Source organism: Struthio camelus, chromosome 7 (assembly GCF_040807025.1).
Source record: "Struthio camelus isolate bStrCam1 chromosome 7, bStrCam1.hap1, whole genome shotgun sequence".
NCBI lineage: Eukaryota > Metazoa > Chordata > Aves > Struthioniformes > Struthionidae > Struthio > Struthio camelus.
This window is the reverse complement of record NC_090948.1, coordinates 35,572,620-35,593,046: the sequence shown is the minus strand read 5'-3', so window position 1 is coordinate 35,593,046 and position 20,427 is coordinate 35,572,620. Positions and strand designations below refer to the sequence as shown.

The 20,427-nt window shown below is 44.3% G+C and overlaps 1 protein-coding gene across 1 annotated transcript in view; it reads left to right on the top strand.

Moving 5' to 3' along the window:
* FAM13C (family with sequence similarity 13 member C) overlaps window positions 1-20,427 on the top strand; it is a 138,832-nt gene that overhangs the window by 90,133 nt on the left and 28,272 nt on the right. Inside the window, exons 10-11 of the mRNA XM_068950728.1 lie at window positions 6,922-7,043; window positions 15,709-15,772. Of these exons, the coding sequence (XP_068806829.1) occupies window positions 6,922-7,043; window positions 15,709-15,772 (186 nt within the window). The remainder of the gene's footprint in view (window positions 1-6,921; window positions 7,044-15,708; window positions 15,773-20,427) is intronic.

Below are 20,427 nucleotides of genomic sequence, written 5' to 3'. Positions count from 1 at the left end.
TTCTGACTCTCCTTACCTCCTTATTTGTGGAAAGAAATTTGCAAAGCACTTTCTGAAGTGCTTTGCACCCTTCATGGATGAGAAGTGATTCTGGTCCGTTCTTTCAAATTTTGAATAGGAGTAGCTCGTTCTGGATGGCACATCTCACCTTTCAGAGTGAGGAGTATCTTTTCAGATCCTGGAAGAAAGCGTAAAAGCAGCTGACATCCCATTCTTTCAGAATATCAACATCAGCTCTTGCCCTAATCTTCTTGCAAGTTTTTGCTGGAGTTCATCCCTGAGATGATGCAATAAATGCTGATTTTGGTAATTATATTGCCCTAGTAGGAAGTATTGCGTAGAATACGGGGAGGTGAGGTGTGCGTGTATATCAGCAGCTAGGAAAAATTATAGGAAACGGCGCGCTATGAAGAGCAAGCGGAGGCATGTCAGGAGAAGGAGTCCTCAACAAGTCTTAAAGAAGGAGAGATTCATCTCACAGATGATCTTCAGCTACCTGTGCCACCTGTCTGTGCCTCCTCCCTCCGTATGCTGTGCGGGGGCCTCTTAATGGAGGCTAACACAGCACAGATTTGCTCTCTTCTGTAACATTTTATGCGGCCTGAAGAGGTTAACTGAAAATGCTGATTTTCTTTCATTGGAAACTTTCTGAGCCGTATAATTAGACTGCCATAAAATGCCAGTGCAATTCAAGCATGCAGTCTGTGGGAGCAAAAAGAAAAACAGGGTCAGGCAGATAATTTTCATATGGCTCCAGGGCTTGAATTAGGAAAGATAGAAGTGGTCCTGGGCCCCCCCACTAGCCATCACTCCCACTTCTAGCTTACTGGAAGAGATGAAATGTGTAGGCACTATTTTACCCTACCTTTGATTTGATAGGAGTACTTGAGTGAGCTTTGACAGTGCTGTAAAAGATGAACACAAAGCAAAACATCACTTCATAACGGGAACTCTGCTTATTCATAAAGGGTGTTGTATCCTAGTGCTGCAAAAGACTTTTCAAAGGATATCCTGTATCTACACGTAGTTCAGTGGTGCTTGCTGTAAGGGACAGAGTTTGCCTCTTGGAAGTTGGCAGAAGGAAGCTGTTGTGGAGAAAACGCATGCCCAGCCCTTCACTTCACATACCCTTCATTCACAGGAGTAATGATATGCATGTTCCTTGTCCCTGAAGTTCTTGCTTTGCTGTACCTTCAGGAACCTCAAGGGCTTTTTTCCTGAAGAAGCAGATATCTGGCGCAGGGCTTTGTTTAACGCGCCTATAACAAACAAGGCTCTGCTTGCAGAAGTGCTCTGCAAAAGGTTTGATTCTGTGGGAGGAAGGTTTGTTTCTGTCATTGAGCTCCTTGGCATGCTGTGTCCTTCAAGCCGCCCGGGTGGCTGTCTGCATTAGTAGCCCTAGTAGTGAGCTGCTTGCTTCTGTTTGTCTCCATTTTGAAGCTGAAAGTGAAATACTGCTCTGTTTCCAATAGTTGTTGATTATGCATATGGCAGGTTGTTATTATCTGGAATAGCTGGACTAATACTTTGAAACTCCATGCAGTGGCATATGCCTTGCCTTTTGTGAAGCCTGTTGCCACCAAGCCCCTCAGTGGGATAAATGGTGTGCTTAAAACCAGCTAATGAGGAGCTGACAAGCAGCAATGACTGGGTAAAAGGCAAGTATGATATGCTGCAAATGGTGATTAAACTGCTCTTCCTCATTACCCTGATGTTATTGATGGAGCGCTTTTTCAATAGTCTCCTCCCCAGCCTGCGTTTGCTGTGGCATCAAAAAGAGACAGGGACGATACCTCTTTAACGGTTTTGCTCTGATAAACCGAGGAAATGCTCTCTCCTCCTGTGTGTTACAAGACCATGAGTTGCTCTTGTAGAAAACTGTCATTGTAAAATCAGAATAGGCTATTGGGAGGGGAATTACTGTGCTGCATGTGCTGGAAGGATCAAAGTCTGTTTGGATGGGAACCAATTTTATGTGCCTTTCTACTAGTGAAACTCCAGAGGACTTCCATAGCGGAGAGGTCACTGAGAGGGAACAGTCCTCAGTGCTCAAGTAGAGGAAAGGCAACCACCTTGGGGATCTTGACCTTCCTGAAGCCCTCAGTCTTCTGAAGTATGACGCCTGTGCCTCGGATGTTTTGGGCACGAGTGCAGTACTGTGGTTGCGTACCCCAGGTCTTGATCTAGAAAAGGCTATTGAGTTTACAGTGATGAGTAACAGGACCAAGTCTAATAAACTTACTTCACTTGGCCGCATATCAGCTGATAAAATGTCACCAGAGTAAAGCTTGTTCCTTGGATACTGCATGCAGTTATTTCTTGCTGTGCAGGAGCTCACTCCGGGGACAGCCATGTCCTCCCAAAGTATGGGGACAGAGGCAGGCTGCTAGGAAGTGATTGTGCCGCTATGCTCCAGCTGTTTGGGTTCCTCTTTCCCCTGGTTTCATGAGCTTCCTTAGCAATTCTGCAGTGTTAATCTATCGAAAATCATGTTAATCAGGATTTATTGGCCTTCAAGAGGTGAGGAAGCATATGCTCAGAACATACTCTGGAGAGCCAGTGTGCGAACAGATGGTTTGGAGTGGAAAGACTGTTTTCCTTGCCTAATCCCTTCACTCACCTTTGTTGCGCAGCCATGTGAATTTAGATTATTCAATGTTTCATCCTCAGATTCTGTACTGATACTGAGATATGTTTATAAAATGACCCTAAACATGCTAGCTAATTGATAGAGCAAGTAGAAGTTAAGTTTTTAAAGTCTTAATTGCCAAAGTGAATGGATAAAAATTGAACGGTAGCTTGACATAGAAATCTAGAAATGGGAAAGCTGAAAGCTACTGTGTGAAATTTGTTATTTTAAATACAAACGAAGTGGGGAAAATTGCATTAATTCAAAAGAACTTCCAGTAATTTGATACTAAAATTCCAATTTTAAATATGCAGGAATCAGAAAATTAAGCCGAGGTTAAGGCATGAGCTACGCAAACACGCAAACGTGCCGGGTAGCCTGCAAGTTCCACGTCTGTTTTTAGGCAGACTCCATTTCTGTGTAAACCATACCTTTCCTTGTGAGTTAAATACATGCGTTCAATCCCATTCAGAGTACCTGTTTATTTTCTTGTATGGACTGGCGTTTCCAGAAGGGGCAGGAAACACTTCTGTTCAGGACGTCAAGTTGCCGCTGTTTTCTGTATTGATGTAGCACGTTGAGGAGTGCCTAAACGCTGGTGCGGTGTTCCCAGAGAGCAGGAGATCAAGCTCAGAAGCTCGTATTCAAAGAGAGCTGGCAGTGGCTGTGTGTTGGATAAGCCACATTTTGGATGCAAGGCACTTTCAGGTTCAACAGCGGATCGAGTTCAAGCTGCTGTGTAAACACAGCAAACGTGAATACAGCTGTACTCTTAATTCAAGCGCTCTGCCAGAGATGGGGTATGACATGCTGTGATTTTTTGAAGGAGAGATTTTAAAAAAAAGGTTGTGAAGGAGAAGCTGATTTATCTTAACATACACATGCGTGGTGGTGATTACACTCTTCTCAGCAAAGCCTGGAGATTTCCCTCTTCGCAGGCCACTTGCCAGATGCAGCCTAGTTGTAGAAGTCTTATCCCAGAGTGAAGGCAAAACAAGAATGTAACAGCAGGCAGCACTGTACTGCTGATTGCCCCTGACGCATGAGGAGTGGATTTCATTACTCTTAAGAAACGTAAGTCCCATCCGAGGGTGTTTTCTGAGGGATACTCTGTAACATCGTAATGACGTAACTCACTGACACACAAGCACACGCACCCACGCACACGGAGCAACCAAAAAGCCCCAAGTCCTCAAAAAAAACATCAAGCCTGCAGTTGAGCCTTTATTACTACCTACATGCGTTTGGGTCTTCAGCTTTACCTTTCATCTAAAATAAAGCATCTTGAGTTGATGTGTTCTCTCTGCTGGTACCGGAGAGGGGTATTTGTTGCAAAAAACAGGACGAGGAAGAGGGAGGAGGCTTTCGCTGAAGCGTGTTCACCACTTCAACGGCAGTTTTGCATTTTTCACCTTAACTGGACTGACCTTGGAGCAATTAACTTAAATAGCGCAGCTGCTGGCGGGCCCCAGCCATAAGAAAGGCTTGCTTAACTCAAATGCCACTTGTTTCACTTCATTTGCAAAGCACCCACAGTTTTCATTTTTTTCTGTAACAATTTTTTTCCTTTTTTGTAACATTTTTTTCTGTTAACAGTAGTTGCAGTTAACAACCAGAAAACCTTACACATCTAGGCAAAAATGTTGAGGCTGGTGCAAGAGCTCTAGACCAGGTCTTCAACTGATTTAAGTAAATAGCTCTTGCCTCTTGTGATATTTATTGTGCCTTCAAACTCCGTATTGTCCTGTGAGGGCGTAAAAGGAGGTCGGATTTGTGTCCTGAGTAGGAATCTCGAGTAATGAGGCTGTACTCCTAGAAAAGTCAGCTCCTATGAGAAGCTCTCCAGTGTCCTGACCTCTTCCCTCTTTCCCCCCAGTCTGCCTTCCTGAGAGTTACAAATAAGGCAAACCCCCCGCCGCTTCAGTTGCCCAGGTTTTCCAGAGATCTGATCCATGCTGTTCCTATGCGTGTCTGTTATTTGATCTATTTAAGAAAGAGTATTTTCAGTATGGGAAATTGTAATCGTAATTCTTGTCTTTTGTCTTTTCTGGTGTCTATATAGAGTTTGGAGAATATAGCGTTTTTCTTTCTTGTTTCTGTCATGTGCAGGACCTAGCAAAGTGTAACCTAGTCCTTAGAAGTGAGATTCTAAGTGCTGTTGTCACCACACAAATGGGCAATATGCCTGTTCTGCCCACGGACCACCAGACCACTGAAGGTTTGTGAGGAAAGAAAATACGCTTGAACTGGTTCAGTCCGCTTCTACCTTGAGCTTTAATAAAAACTATTGTGTTGACCTGTTCAGTCCCCAAGAGCGCATGATCATTTTTATATACCAGGGGAAAAAAATACTGAGATAGTAATGGAAGAACTAGACAAGCTGGAAAAGAGTGCCAGTCATTGGTAACCTGAATTGTGATTACCATTTTTGGATAAAACGCCATCCATGTAACGCGAAACTGCAGACGTGGGAAGCGGGGAAGGCTTCTACCTAGAAAGCTCTGAAGGAGGCAAAAGGTAAGAAAAGCAAGAGCAACTCTAGTCAGTTCAGTGACCATCACCAGGGGTTCATAGCACCTCATCTGAAAAGACGACAGCATCTGTTTTGGAAATCTGCCCCCATGGGAAGCAGGTGTGGCTGGAAAGCTCGGTTCGGCGACAGCAGCCAACACCGAAGCAAGCTGCATCGGTTCAGTTGGCTTTACCTGGCAGGGGAGTTACTTCCAGCCCCAGGGCAGGTCCACGCACCTACACGCAGTACGGACATACCCCGCGGCTGGTCGTGTTTGTCAGAGTCAGCACATAGCCACTTCCTTCTAAGAGCCTGACACCGCGATGGTCACAGCTCCCTCTTTCTGCGGCGAGATTTAAACACTTTTATTGCACTCATCTTAAGGACTAAGTGGGAGGAATTCACTTTCCCCGTATCCAAAGAGCATCCTAGCACTTCAAAAGAGGACTGAGATTAGAATAAGATAGAGTATTGTTAAACTGTGAGGAAGTAAAATGTCAGTGTTCATACTTTTTCTTTATTTTTACCAGGCTTTTTTTTTTTTTTACAAGATCCCTTTGTGCTTTTAACGTTAATTTTCAGAGGCGGCCACTGAATGTTTCCTCTGAGAGGAGACCGTTTAGGCCACTTTTTTAAATTTTACAACTTGTTATAATGTTTACAGTTTTATGAACGTGTAACTTACTTGTGTTTTAAATGCAGTGTATCTTTAAGCAGGCTTCATTTATAATCTGTGAAGATGAAACAGACTCAGAAGGAAGTGAAAAGCAGCCACTGTTTCTCTTAATGTAGAATGACCTCAGCCCTCCAAGTTCTTGTCCAAGCTTCTTCTTTTTTTTTTTTTTTTTGGACTAAGCTTTGAAATAGGATCAAAATCAAATACGCTGTTTTACCATCGGAAGTGGACGCTAGTGCTTTGCAAAACATACCATATCTTAATTTTGTGAGCTGTTACAAAGAAACTGGATGATAAAAGTTACGAAGAAGAAAAAAGCTGCACTGTAATGATCATGTTTTCAGAGAACTTTATTAACTTACCCCTTGGCAAGAGAAGGGAAATAATGCAACCCATTTTATACTTAAGGAAAAAAAGATGTGCTGAAGAACTTTCCACAGCCCGTACAACTGTTTTTTGAGAGCTTGGCGTAAAACGCCTACCTAATTCCTAGTTCTGGCGTCAATTTGTTGGACTGAACTGGCTTCTTTATTTTTAGTGTGGCAAGGTGGCTGTTATGACTTTTTTTTTTCTTGCTGACCTTTACTCCTCTCGCAGCAATACTCTCTTCATAGAGCTATTCATAAACTGGGAAAGGGCAAAAGCAAACTGGTTAAACCTTACTGATCTTTCTTACGTGACCTGAATTTGCTTGTGAGCCAGTTTTGTATTATGATGCCCAAGCTTACTGACATAAGAATAAGTAATTCTGAAATGTGAGTGCATATATAAGCAAAAATACTGAACCCTTGTGTGTAGCACTTCCTAGCTCAGATGCCGACTTCTGGTATGTAACTGATCAATAGAAAATGGGTTACAGTGGCTTCTTGTCTGCTCTGCTTTCAGAAGGTGTTTTACAAGGAAGATACTGCTTTGTTCAGAACCTTTTCAAGTTAGTGCTTTCCGATTGTTGCCAGATTATTACCAAGATACAGCTACAGAGCATTTGTGAACCCCACAAAGCAGCTTTCAGTTTCACAGAGCTCTGATTTCCTTAAAGCAAAGTGTTCAACTCAGCCCGATCACTACCGACCGGGCACTCAACGTTTCTGTTGCTTTCTGCAGGAGCTGGAGAACGTATTGCCTGGCCTCTCAGCCTGGCAGGGGACAGCAGGAGCCTCCGCTAATGCCTGTGCCCAGAATACGCCTTTCAGATGCCAGGAAACAGTCCGGAGGTTTCTGCCAAGGTAAGCCGTGGGATAAGACAGTGCATTTCACTTCTCATTAACTGTAGGAAAGGCTAATTCATTTGCTGCCTTTTATATAAAATATTCAGACTCGTGGCTCTCACTTGCAACTGCCTTCTTCATTGATAACGGCTAGAGCTGTTTGGAGAAAGCAGAAAGGATGATGTTAAGAAGGCACGTTTTATCCTTTTTTAACCTCCTTACAGTTCAAGCAGGAAGCACATCCTCTGTTTAGAAATTTCACTTCCTCTGTGCCAGGTTTCAAAAATTTTCTGGCACTCCCTCCTCCCTCCTCCTCCCCCCCCCCCCCCCGGTGCTGACTTGCCTCACTCTTTCTCAGAGTGTATTCCTACTGAGAAATGGGAATGGCAATCTGCACGCCCGATTTTAGCATCAGCATGCATTTCCGTACTAATCCCTGGACACTGTGGAACTGGGCTCGTTCCAGTGCTGCGAAGGATGCAGGAAGCTCGGGTCGGGTATGAGCCAAGTTTTGATTGCAGGTAATTCCGCAAACCATGAAGTAATTCACCTCTGATAACTATTGGGAGTCATGGTTTTCTTCCCGATCTTTCCCTGCTGTGCAACAGGCTAGAAATGGGACTTTGACCTCCCCCCCCCCCCCCAGCCTTTCCCATAGCCCAACCTACTTGTGAGGGCCTGTCCTAAGAAGATGATTTGGCTCTTACAAACAGGACTGGACTGTGCAAATACAATTATGCTCTTTCGAGTCGTCTCTTCTGGGGGCATTGTTTTACATACGTCCCATACTCAGGTAATAGTTCAGCTCTGCTTTGCTGTGTGCGTAGTGTTTAAGGCAGGTGAGCGCAGGACTTTGGTATCTTTCCTTTATTTTCTGTCTGAAGGTGCGTGATAGCTTAGGTGCTTTTAGTGCCTCCACTGCAGTGTGGTAGAGGCTCTGGGCACCCTGAAGTGATAACTGGTGTCCTTCACTCGTACAGTCAAGTTCCCAGCCCTGCGTTGTTCAGCCTTCGCTCTGCGCGTGTTTGTAGTAAAGCCTTATCTAAGGGCGATTCTTTGTGCTGCGTGACGTGCGGTGGCAAGGCAGACGGGGAAAAAAAATGGCTTTGCTTGGAGAGGCTGGACATCCTGGGGGCGCTCAGTGGTCGGGGCACAGCTAGGAGAAATACAGAGCTCTCTGCCTCCGAGGCATGTTTCCAGTCAGGACTAGGTCAGCAGTGGGAGAAACGAAGCAGTTGCCTGAGCCACAGCTTTTAGTAGGCAACATTGCAAGCAATATTAATTCATGCTCTCAAAGGCAGGTTTAGCAGAATGACCAAGCATTTAATTAGCTTGCAAAAAGAACTGTTTTCACTCTCCGATGCTTGTATCTGCAATTGAAACATGGCGAAGTCCTACCCTGCAGAAAGTGTTTCTCATTAGCCCCATCCCAGGAATCCTGCCTCATGGAAAAATCACATAGGTTTGTTTTAGGAAGGAGAGTAGAGAGTTCGGTCTCAGAGACTTGGACGCAGCTAGCATCTCTGTCTCTGTTTGGACAGATAATGAAATAACGTTGGTTAACTTTGTGATTCCTGAAAGAAACATAATGACAGAAATATGATCTTGGAAGAGAAGAGCTAGAGTTACAGTGTACATCAGTAAAGCAGCAACCAGAATGAAGTTCCCCTGTCCACTTCGACATTTAGCCTTTTTAGGTCAGGAGGTTTTAAGCCATGGTTCACTATGCCATTTATTCCTGTTTAACACCAGGGTATCTCCTTAGGAGCTATGTTTTCTACAAGTGTTAAAGCACTTCAATATTCGCGCCTAGATTTATCCTGCTAACAGCTGCAAAAGCCCGGCGATCACCTCCCAACTCTTGACGTGTCTTGGTTTGATTATATTGCAACAAAACTGAGGCCATTTTACTCCCAAATGGAAAACCTCAAACCGGGAACAAACACACGTTAGCTGATGGTCCCGGCCTCACACGCAGAGGTGCCAATCACAGGCTGGTGTGTCAGGAGCCCAGAGCTGATGGCGTGCAGCAGACTGCCAACTGCAGCTGCCTGGGTACAACGTCTTGCCTTGTTTTCTGCCTTCCCCACTCTGGGACATGGCAAAGGTTAAGTATTCAGGCTTGGCAGCAGGCAGCTGTCACAGCTAGATTCGCTTTCTTCTACTCTGCCTTTGCTAGGTTACTGGTAAAATTAACAAGTGCTTTGGAAAACTGCAGCTTCCTAGCATCCCTGACTCATAGACCAAAGGCTTTGTGTTTTGGGGAAGGGGACATGAGCACTGCTGCTGCAGGAGTGTGACTGCACAAGCTCCGCTCGTGGGTGGGAAGGGCAGGAGAAGAAGAGTTCATTTCTGCCCCATACTGTGTTAGGTGCAAGGTTGGTGGTTTCCTGTGCGGTTGGTTGTTCATTCTGCTATGATTTGGTTTCTTCAGACTGCTGTAGCCCTGTCATTCGTCTCGTTGAAGTTTAAAGCTCTAAACACCTCTGAGCTGTACGGAATTTATCTTGAAGTCTGTTCTAGTCAGCGTGGTGCCACTAAAAACAGGGCAAAGTTAATTTGTCTAAATATGGATTAAAAACTACTCAGCTATGAAAAGCTTTTGGATGCAGTCCCTGTTCAGCAGAGCAATCTAGATTCCGGATGACGTAACAAGGGAGGTTCGTACACGGTTATGTGGCAGGGAAAAGCAGAACAGGCGGTCCGAGAGAAACATCCCACAGAGCTAGTACTTGCAAATACATGTGTTGATTGTTCTGTGGGGTGGGTGGGTGGGTTGGTTGTTTTTTTTTTTTTTACTTGAGTCCTTTCATTTGCCAATTACACCACGACTTACTAGTGCAACAGTGAAGGAAAAGTTTAGTGGGATCTGAGGGAAAACGGGCGGGTAAGCTCGGTGAAGAAGTTTAAGGGTAACTATATACTGCGTTTGGAGCAGTCAGGAAAAAGGGAGAATTTATCTTACTCTTGGCTAAGCTGTATCTGCCCTGTGAATGAAGGACTTCAGTTTTAAGAGGAGTTTATCATATAGCATGATTTAGGAACCTCCGCATCAATTTAGGATATCAAATGCCATCTGCACAGAAGGAAACCTTTACATTTTATGAAGAGAACAGGGATTTCTAATGCTGTATTTAGTGACTACAGCGAATGCTGCTGAGGTCATTGTGCGTAGCTGGGTATGGATAAGAGTGCATCTGTACCGTTGGGAGATAAAACTTATAAGCAGGCCCAAGGAACAAACACTGGAATATAGACAATTGCCTTTTATGACAGAGAGACTAGGAAAATTAGTTTGTAATGGCAGGCATGATTAGAAAAACCTGTTCTTACTGATTCACTCTTTAATGATTTAATGATTTTTTTCACTGATTCAGTAAGCAAAACTGACCTGGATTGCAGAGCCGTGTACTCAGTTTCCTGAGCAAAGGGTGATGTTTTCTTCACATGCCTGTTTCAGAGAGAGCTGGATGAAATGTGGAGCTCCCAGGCTGTGGGAATGTTGTGTTTCAGAAAAATTTGCATTCCATGTCAGTGTGGGAACTATACTTTTCTTTAAAGTTTTCTGCTAAAGAGCAGTTCCTGAAAGTTCCCCCTCTTCCCCATTCTCCAAAGAAAACAGAAGTGGAAGGGCTTCCTTCAGTAGGACCCAGCTAGCCCCTCGGCTCATCCCTAATTTCTGCTGAGCCCAGAGGGCGGCTGCTGCTGCTGCTGCCGGACCTGTGACCGTTTCCCAGAAAAGCTGGAAATGCCGAGAGCCCTGGGCTGCCTTGGGCCAACGTCTCAGCCAGGGTCTCCCGGGGTTTCTGTGCTCACCGGTGAGATACTGAGCTCCAGCGAGGGTTTGGTGTCTTAAGTTTGCAAAGCAAGTAGCTTTTAAAAGTGCAGTGCTGGTGGGGACTCTCGCAGTTTCCACACTTCGTGCTGAGCAGCTACAACTCGGTGATGCGTGGGAGGGAGCAGGGGCGCAGCAGAAGTGCCGCTGTCCCTGTGCCATATGGCAGAGCTGCGCAGTGAGGCAGTACCGGGGAGCCTGCAGTCCTGCGCGGGCTGCCGGGCGAGAGCGGGGAGGAAACCTGGCCTGATTCCCTCCCGAGTCTTGCCTCAGACCTGGCAAAATTCATCGAGACCAGTGCGTGTCTGCAAATAGCTCTGTGTCAGCACGCTCATCAGGATTTGCTGATGAAAGACTGCTTTGCTGGGAAACGATTGGCCGGCTCTAACTATAGTTTCTTCAAGGATCTTGGTATTAAAATATTGGTGTTTATGGTTCCACAGATACTTCCTCTATTAAAGAACGGAAAATCCCTGAGCAAGCTCCTGGGTTGCCATACCCTTTAAAAAGCAGGGGGGCAAAAAAAAGCGTCTTACTCTAGCCCAAGTTAGGGCTCTTCCTTCTGAGTACAAAAGAGGCACTCAGGATATGAAGGAGGAGTGTGGCGGTACACAGCCAGCCTTTATGTAAACTGCTGTAATTTATGAGACAGGCACTGCTACACTAGCTCTCTGGTTGTCTGCTTATTCCAGCTTTTAGGGACTGCCAAGGAATAGCCTGGGAAGTGTCCAAGCAGCGTTGGGCTCTTCAGGGTGTTACTTTTTTAATGGGAAGTGCGCGCCTTATGTTAATCCAAAAGGCTGTTGCGGTTCTGTTTCGCTTTTTAAGCGTTCACAAGCATGATTTTTAACCGTTCACTTGTAGCCCTGTAATAAGGTGGTGGCTGTGTCTGAATTTCATAGTTTTTTTTTTTTTTTTTTGGTTTGTTGGTACAGATGTCAGAAAGGATGCTTTTGTTTCCCTGACGCTGATGTGTATTGGGTGTGAGGTTGGTCTTCCTACAGAATCGCATGATGTAACCTGTAGAGAGATGGAACGAGTGCTCTGCTGTGGTGAGACTGCAGTTGAGGCTGCCCTCTCTGAGCTGTTAGGCCAGTGTGCCATCCTCACAGGGGCAAGGATAGAACTGGCGGCTAGACCGGAGATGGAGACATTTTTCATTGGGTTAAACTGAAATTGAATCTGGAAAAGGGATTTCATCCCACATCGTAGTGTGTGGTTTGCTTACCAGGAGTTATCTTGGTATTTCTAATGCGTTACTTGGCCCTAGACATCGAGCGTGCATGGCATTGAGGTACATAGGCAAGTAAGTCTCCTGAGGACCAGGTTAGTTTAATCCAGAGTTTGACTGGTTGAATGTACAAGAATCCCGTTCTAATCTAAGAGTCGGAATTGAAAGAACTGTGAAGGCTTAAGATCTGCAAATTATAGAATCTAGTGCTTCCCTCCTGGTTTAGGCGTGGAAGAGGATTTGCTTAGGTCATCTTTAAACGTTTTTTCTTAGTTTTTAAAATTATGTGATTTTATGTGAATTTTATGTGTGTTTAGAAGTGGTGGTATGCATAATTCAATAATTCACATGTAATTGTGGCTTTTAAACAGCTCACTGCTCATACAAATTGATCCTCCCCTTGAAGTTGCGTTGGAGCTCTTATGATAATTAGTATTTAGATTTTTTTTTTGTATGTCCACAAGCTTCAAATATATATGTTATTGAACTGTTATCTTGGTCATCTGTGCCACAGCACAACAGGAGAGGTCTGCCAAAGCCAGAGCAGCCACGTTCCAGGGAGGGTGAGAGATCAGGCCTTTCGTACTTCATATGGAAGGTATTTGAAGAGTAGCAATAAGAGAGTATTACCGTTTTCATTATTTTACATAACGTAAATTATACAAAAGGAAGGGTTGCCTGCACTTAAAATAATTTAATGTACTCGGCACAGATGGAAAATTAGGGCTTGTTCCTGCTGCCTTTGAAGTTAATGGATATTTTGTGATTGACTCTTAACAAGAGTAGGATCCAACCCGTAGTTATTAAATGGTAAGTCCTTTGTTGCCTAGCTACAGTCCGATAACCTGAATTTGTCTAGCAGAGCAGTTAATCTTGGCTAAAAAAGAGCACACCCCAAAACTCTATGAAGTAGATTCAGCTCAGCATGCGTATATGACTTGTTAGCGTAAGTGGTCTTCACAGACAAAAAACCAAAAAACTGTTTGTCACTGCAATGACTTAAGAAAACATCTAGTATCACCGAAATACAAATAATGCAGAACTAAAATCATTGCACTCCAGTATTTGTTAGTAAAACAGAAATGATAAAATGCAAGACGCACGCATTCCTAAAAGAGCGGCCAATGATACCAGCTTGAATGAAAGAGAGGCGGTACTTTAGGGCTGCTGTAAACTTTTTACTGTCCAGAGTTTAAGGAAAGTGCCAGACTCCTGAGTGGTATAGCTGTGAAGCGTGTAGAACATCTCTCACAGTGCCTGCAAAAACGCTGTAACAGTCCTCCACAGCATCGCTTACCAAGCTGCTCGTCGTCTTTCCTTTTTATTGTTTTCTTTTGTTAAGGTAGGTTCACATTTTCTGTGCGTTAAGCACTACGAAAGGACTGATGTCATCCAAATGAGTACAGGACAAGTACAAATCTGGCAAATTTCTTTTCCTTTCAGTTATGTCTAGTTCTAGTTCAACACAATAAATCACTCTAGATATTTTTTCCTGTGATAGTGAATTCAATCTTCAGCTTTTTGTAGCTTTGCAGGGCTGCCCTAACGTGTTATTAAACCGAAGGTAACTATATTACTCTTTACTATAAAATTAGTCCTTTTGCTCTGACCCTACTTCCTCTGTTTTCTTTAACTCTCTCCTGCTGGCTCGTAGGCCTGTCCTCCCTGCTGCCTAGAGCCTGGTTTTTAGGTGTACACCTCTTTGCATTTTGCTGTTTCTTCTTCTTCTGTTTTCTTCACGATATAGAGACATTTCTTACTCATTTTCAGGAGAGAAGGCAGAAGCAAATATATATGTGGAAAGCTGTATAGAAGTAGATAGCTGCTTGTACAGTACCCTGGCAAGGCGTCTTGCTGCCCAAGTACCTCCAGAAATCACTCCTGATCATGCCTCTGTGTGTCAAGTTACATGTGGGTTGGCTCGCTGTGGAGAGCTCCCGCTCTGGCGCTAGGTGTTTCGCCACCAAAACGACTCATTTGCGTTCCTGCATGAATTGCGTACGTCGGATCCTTTTTTTGAGGGCAAGCAGGTGTTCACCCTGCAGTAGCTGTCTGGTGCATCTATTTTGGTAAGGAAAGTTCTTATGGCATGTCCATCATTTCAGTCTTCGAATGCCTCATAATTGTATTAAGAAGAACATCAGAGGTCCCTGGATCTGTCTGTACTGTCTTTGCATTCTCTAGAGGCTTTTAAAACGGACTGATTTTGCTGGGGTTACTCTGAGCAGACTAGGTTGAAAAACGGGAATTCTTTCATCCAAAAGAATCTGTTTTGTGTTGATTTTGATCACGTCCGTGGGTGAGCCTGACACTGGCCAGTCCTGAGCAAATAGCGCCAGCCTCGCAGCAATGCGAAATCACATTCTCTGAGATAGCGGCAGTTTTCTTGCTTCAGCCGAAGGCTGCTGTTGTGAGGCGACTCGTGATATACCCGTGTATGGCTTTGGATTTAAGCTTGGAAAGCTTGTGTTTGCCTTGGGGAAGCTAGGGAAAGGACAGAGCTGTGGTACGAGGCTTTGCAGGTTGCTGACCTAATCCATGTGAGGTTATTTTTAGGCTTCAGTTTCATTCCTTGGTGGAATGCGTTTGCAGTAACTAACCCTGGAGCTCGTGGAGCCCTAGGCCATGATGGCATCTGCCCAGATGGGGAACAGTCATCTCCTAGCCGTAGTCAGCAGGAAGAGAGGTATTCCTCTCACCACTCCAGGACCATCCTCGTGTTTTCATGCAGAGAACCACTGTGGCATGGAGGGAAAAGCAAAGCTGTTGACCTCTCCGATGGCTGCAGAGTGAAAACACTTAGTAGAAAACTTACTTAGTAGAAAACGTGGAACTGTCTCTTACTCCCTCAAAGGATTTCCAGCTCCTCGTGAGAGTGCTTGGGGACTTTGTGAGTTCCATGTCTGTATAGCTGCTGGTGCTACTTAGACGTGCTGCTCTTGGCCATTGCTTTGAAGGGGAGGGGTAGATAGAAAAGTGCATGTCGCGGTAGCACGGGTGACCCCATCAGAAACTTGTGTATGTAACTTCCCAAAAATGTGGGGTGGGATGAAGGAGGAAAATGCAGTCCTGGGGATTCTACAGGTAAATGACCCCTGACAGTAAATCTGCAGAAGTGAAGTTAAGCAGAAAGTTGAAGATTGGGAGCCTAAAGCATTGTTAAGTTCAAACACGGAAAGGTTTCTTTATATGGCTGTAATACAGGAAAACTCTTGTTCCCGCCTTAAAGTATGGGGGACAAACCGTGCTTACGTTTTACATATGTTTGAGCTTTTTCTTGGCTTTAGCCTTGTTCGTTCATGATACTGAGAGCCCCTCCTGCTCCTGCGGAACTCATTTCTTATTTATACGTGCCACAGAGTGATCCTGGATTTTGATGTCATCGTTTCCAGGATTTCACTCACAGTTTAGATGTATGACGAAGAAATCTAGTAAAATGACTATTACTTTGCCTGAAATATAAAATACAGAAATAATTTTCATAGGAATGTTATTTTTGGAATAAAATACTTTTATCACATAACTTGTAGTTTATGTGCAGAGACAGTGAAAAGTTTGGAATATTTGCAGCACAAATGAATGATTTGTTGAGTGAAAAATCTTGTTTTATTTTGCAGAATAGATCAGAGCTCGTGCATTTCAGCAAAAGAAGCAACTGAGCAACTACACAGCAAAAACGAGGTAAGCTTAACCAAAACTTGAAATACAGTGTTACAAATTTCGAATTAGATGCTTTTGTTTAGTCCTCAGCTCTTGGAGTAATATAATCTCATGAGAATCTTAGGTTAGCTTTTTAATGAGTAATTCTAGTCATATTTTTGGAGAAAAGCTTAAAAACGTGATATGAGAGTGCTACAATGGTTAAAAAGCCAGAAGCAAGGGATTTTAGAAATATTTCGAGCCAGCTTTATGCTGCTTTTTATTTGTGCTCAGAAAAGAATTCAGCATTCGGTACTGACTGAGTGAAATGACATCTTGCAATAACATTTCATTGGGTTCCTCCTGTTACAGCTCACATATATCCAGCTATCAAATACGTTATGCTGAAAAATAAGGCGATCTCAGGGTTGTTGCATCCAGCATGTAAATAAGCTGAGAACGGTACAAGGTAGTCTAAAAGGTACTCTTGTTGTAAGGCAGGAGGAGTGGAGGGTTGCAGTGAAAGGAGAAAGCAAGGAAAGGCAAATGACACCTGTGGCAGTCGGAACGAGCGGATTTCACAGGGGTTACGGCAGCCGCGTGGTGGGAGCGCGCAGCGCAAAGGGGCTGTGTGTGACCGTGTCGAACGGTGGATGAGCCTGGGCTAGACAGAGGCAGTGAAGGCAGTATACTGGAGGCCAAAACGAGCGGTGCAGCCTTATAAAGGATCTTCTGCAAACACGGCTGTCTGTGTACTGGTGTAAAGGCCTTTTGCATTCTGCAAGGGCGGTGAACGTGCTGGGACTTGACTGAGGAGCAGACAGTATTTTTAAGTGTAGACTAAGACAGCAGAACTACAGAAGCAAAAAAAGGAGGGGCTGGGGGAAGGGAAGCCTAATCCTGTCAAACTGTGGAAAATACAGCTTTGTTTCCATAACGAGCCAGAGAACATGTATGTCTATTAATAGATGTCTGACTTTCAGTAGGCGAAAGCCACAATGCGTCCTTTTAAAGGAATCTAGACTTCATCTGATACTTACGATGAGTTATTTCCTGCACGTTTGTGTCATTGTTGCTTAGTGCACTCTTAAAAATCACAATACTAAATAGCAGAGCGCTTTCCGTGGCCAGTGTAGCGGGGATGTGCTCAGTCCTGGTCTAGCCGACTAAGGCCGTGGGAGAAATCATTAAATTATCATTTCCTCTGAGAAGCCCCATTGCAGGTATCACCAAAGCTTCTACACTTACAAGGTTTAAAATGCTTGCAAATCATTTCTTAAAGGTCAAGATAAAATATTAAAGTAAATGAAAACAATATAAGATATTAAAATAGATAATTAAATCAGAAATTAAATCGCCCATCAGTCATGGGGAATGAGCAAGAGCAAACCTTCTGATGCTAAATTTTTTTTTGTAAAAGCTTAGATTATATTGTGTTTCAGGACTACTGCAAACCCCCATTGGCATATTATCCCAAGACAATAAATTCCCTTCTTGGATTAGATCAAGTAGTGCGTGTCTCATCACTGCTCGCTGGTGGCACTACACAAACTCCGCGCATATCTTCTTCTCTCTTACTGTTGCTTGTTTGTTCCCCGTAAAGGAAGTTCTGAACTGAAAATGTCTCGTGCCTCAAGACACAAACGTTGCCAAAACAGACGCCACAGAGATTTATTTACCATCACATAAAATAAGTCCATCTTATTTTTAACCTGAATTCTGAGATTAAAAAGCAAGGGAGATGCTTTTGTTTGTTACTGCTCTAATACTGCTTTTAATTTCGTCATGGTGAAGAACCTGTACAGGTTGATATTTACTCAATTTCTTTCCTATAGGAAGTACTTGAAAGACCATTAAATACTGAAAGCTCGGATTTTTCTGCTTCTCTGCCCCAGGTGATTTCACAAATCCGGGAGGCCCGTCTGTAAAGCAGAAATGATCAGATGGCTGCCTTCCTGGACTGGGGTTGTGTTGGGGGGCAGGAGCAGGCCTGAGGGCGGGGTGCAGCCACCCTGGAAATTCGGGAACGCCGTGCGTGTGGTGGGGTGGCTGCAGCTGCCCTCATGCAGAAAGCCCCAAGCATGGGTTTTTCTTCCCTTCTGCTCTCTGCTGCCTCCCGACTGGCACCAGACGATGCCCAGGCAAGGGGCAAACCTCTTCCCTTTCCCTCTCTCCTCAGTTTTCAAATTTACCAGATCTTCAGATATCCGAGAGGCTCAAACAAATGATACTGAGGTGCTTTCTCAAGGAAAGTAAGTTATTTATAACGGCAGTGGCTCTCTTTTCACCCTTGTTAGCTCTGTGCTGTCCCTGCCGGTTTGCTACGAGCGCTGACTGCCCCGGGGCTCAGGGCCGCAAGCGGCTGGCGTGCCGCCTGGTGCGGTGTCTCCTCCGCGCTGCAGCTCCCGGCCTTGCTGACCGGTAGGGCTCGTGGCGCTGATCCTGTGGGGCTGCTCACAGCACCCCAGCTGGTGAGGCAGTTACCCCTATCGGCCACTGGAAGAAAGTTGCTGAGTTATTTTGGGGGACTGCCACTCGTTGCCACAGCATTTTGGCTATAAATGAGGAGTATTGGTTCATTCAGTGTCAGTTTGCAGAGGGATTTGGCAGGCTGAGTGCAGCTGTGTGGTATTCATCTCTAGACAGTAAGAGGTTACCTAGCGTCTCAATAACGCCATGGCCCAAGGCCTGAACTCTTGGTTTTCAATAATTACTTATTGGAAAGAAGAGATAGTCAGTGGGGTACAAGCTTATCGGTTTGTAAAGATGGTTTCTTTCCTACGGGCTAAGCTGTCTCTGCAAATGGCAATCCATTGCGTGTTCTCCGGCAGGCAAGAGTATTGTTCTTTAATGTCTGTGTTTTTTAAAAGCTGCAGCCAAAATTAAAAATAGGAAATGCCACACCCACCTGTTTTTAAATTTTCCTCAGACTTCTTAGAAATGTCTTTATTTTTCCATTATCTGTGATGTGGATTAATGCAGGATTGTTTTTTTTTTTTTTCTTTTTCTAATGGCTGTGGGAATAGCCCGAGCTCTTTGAATTGTCAGTAACTTCAAGAGGACACCAAAGATCTGAAAAACCCTTGTCCAAGACCACCAAATTTCTTTTTTGTTTCTTTTTAAAACTTGCAAAACACTGTTCTCGAGAGGTGACGATATGGCTTTTTTTCCAAAGATACTTCAAGATCTATCTTTATTCAGGTACTCTTAGGCCAAATCTTATTTTAACTCCAAGTGAGTTAAAAAATATGGAATTACATGTGTCCTTTCGAGAAGTGTACTGCTTTCATTTATCGGGTCTGATTCTGCTTTTATTTGTGTTAGCATGAATCAGGGATTATTGTATCAGAATCAGTGGTGTTAGGCACCAGAGTGAAGGTGGAATGAGCATCAAATCTGAATTATGAGAGATGAGATCATTAGCTGATATAATATGCCATAGCGTAAATTACTTGAGTGATACTGATTTTCCACGTGAGAGCTTATCAAAAGTTTTGATGGTACCCATCATAGCCTAACGTTTTCCTCACCCTTGATGTGTTTTTGCTTTTTGTATTTGCTTCTCATGTGTTCTTCTAAGTGGCCAAGAGCAGAGATGGCCAGGTCCAGAGGCCGAGTCTGGGCCATGAGAGTGTTTAACGTAGCACAGCTGGTGCATTTGGCTGGTTCATCCCTCTATTAGGTGTCCTGCTGAGTGTGCGCAGCGCCGGGGAGCGCCCCGAGCCCCAGCGCTGGGCTGCCCGCTCCCTTTGCGCCCGCTGGGGCAGCTGGCGGGACCCGGCGTCTGCCCAGCTGCCCTGGCACCACAGTTGGCTGCAAGCAAGCGCCTCCGCACAGGGCGCACGGCGGGGAGCAGCGTTGCCTCTGCCTTTCACCAGGACGCTCCTGCTTCCTGTGAGCCTCTAACCCTGTGTGCTAGTAGGCCTCTGCTTAATGCTATGTCTGCTTACATGTGTTCCCATAGAAACGCCTGTGGTAGATTTTTACTTACCGTGCGCTGTTGCAGTATCATAGTACTCAGCTGTATTTTTGGAATAAGATGAGGTTGATGGCATCCTCGAGACTCATCATCTCCCTGGTGACATCAAAATGATCAAAGTTACATATTCTTTTTCTCCCTACGTCAAATCACTGTCAAAGACACATTGACAAAATTATATAATGTTGTTCTATTATTATTATTATTATTATTATATGAATTTTTTTAGAGTTTGGTACTGACTGGAAATTTGCCATCCACCCACCTTTCACAGATGGGTGAAAAATATCAGTTAAAGCAACTGAATATAAACCAGCTGATGTTTAACAGTGTAGTCTGAGTGAATGCTTTTATATTCAGCTTACCACAAATATTAATGTGTCATGAAAAAACAGTGATGCAAAGGGAGTGTTTTCTTGAAATGAGAATTTTTTGTCCGTTTTTTTAAAGACAGTTTTTTGTCTTAGCAGAAGTAACAGGCTATGAAGGTTAGTTGCTTTTGTCAGTTATTCACCTGTGTTCTCCTTGCCAGTAGGAGGAGACGTAGGGGACTCCCTTGCAAACTGTAGAAATGCATTTGCCACCAGCAGTTCTCATGGCACGTTCCGTGCTGGGATCAGAGTCCTCACTAGCCCGTAACTTCATACAGTCATCTTTCACTAGGTGACGTTAGCGACTGTAAACACTGCCATTAGGTTACGACAGTTCCACAGCAACG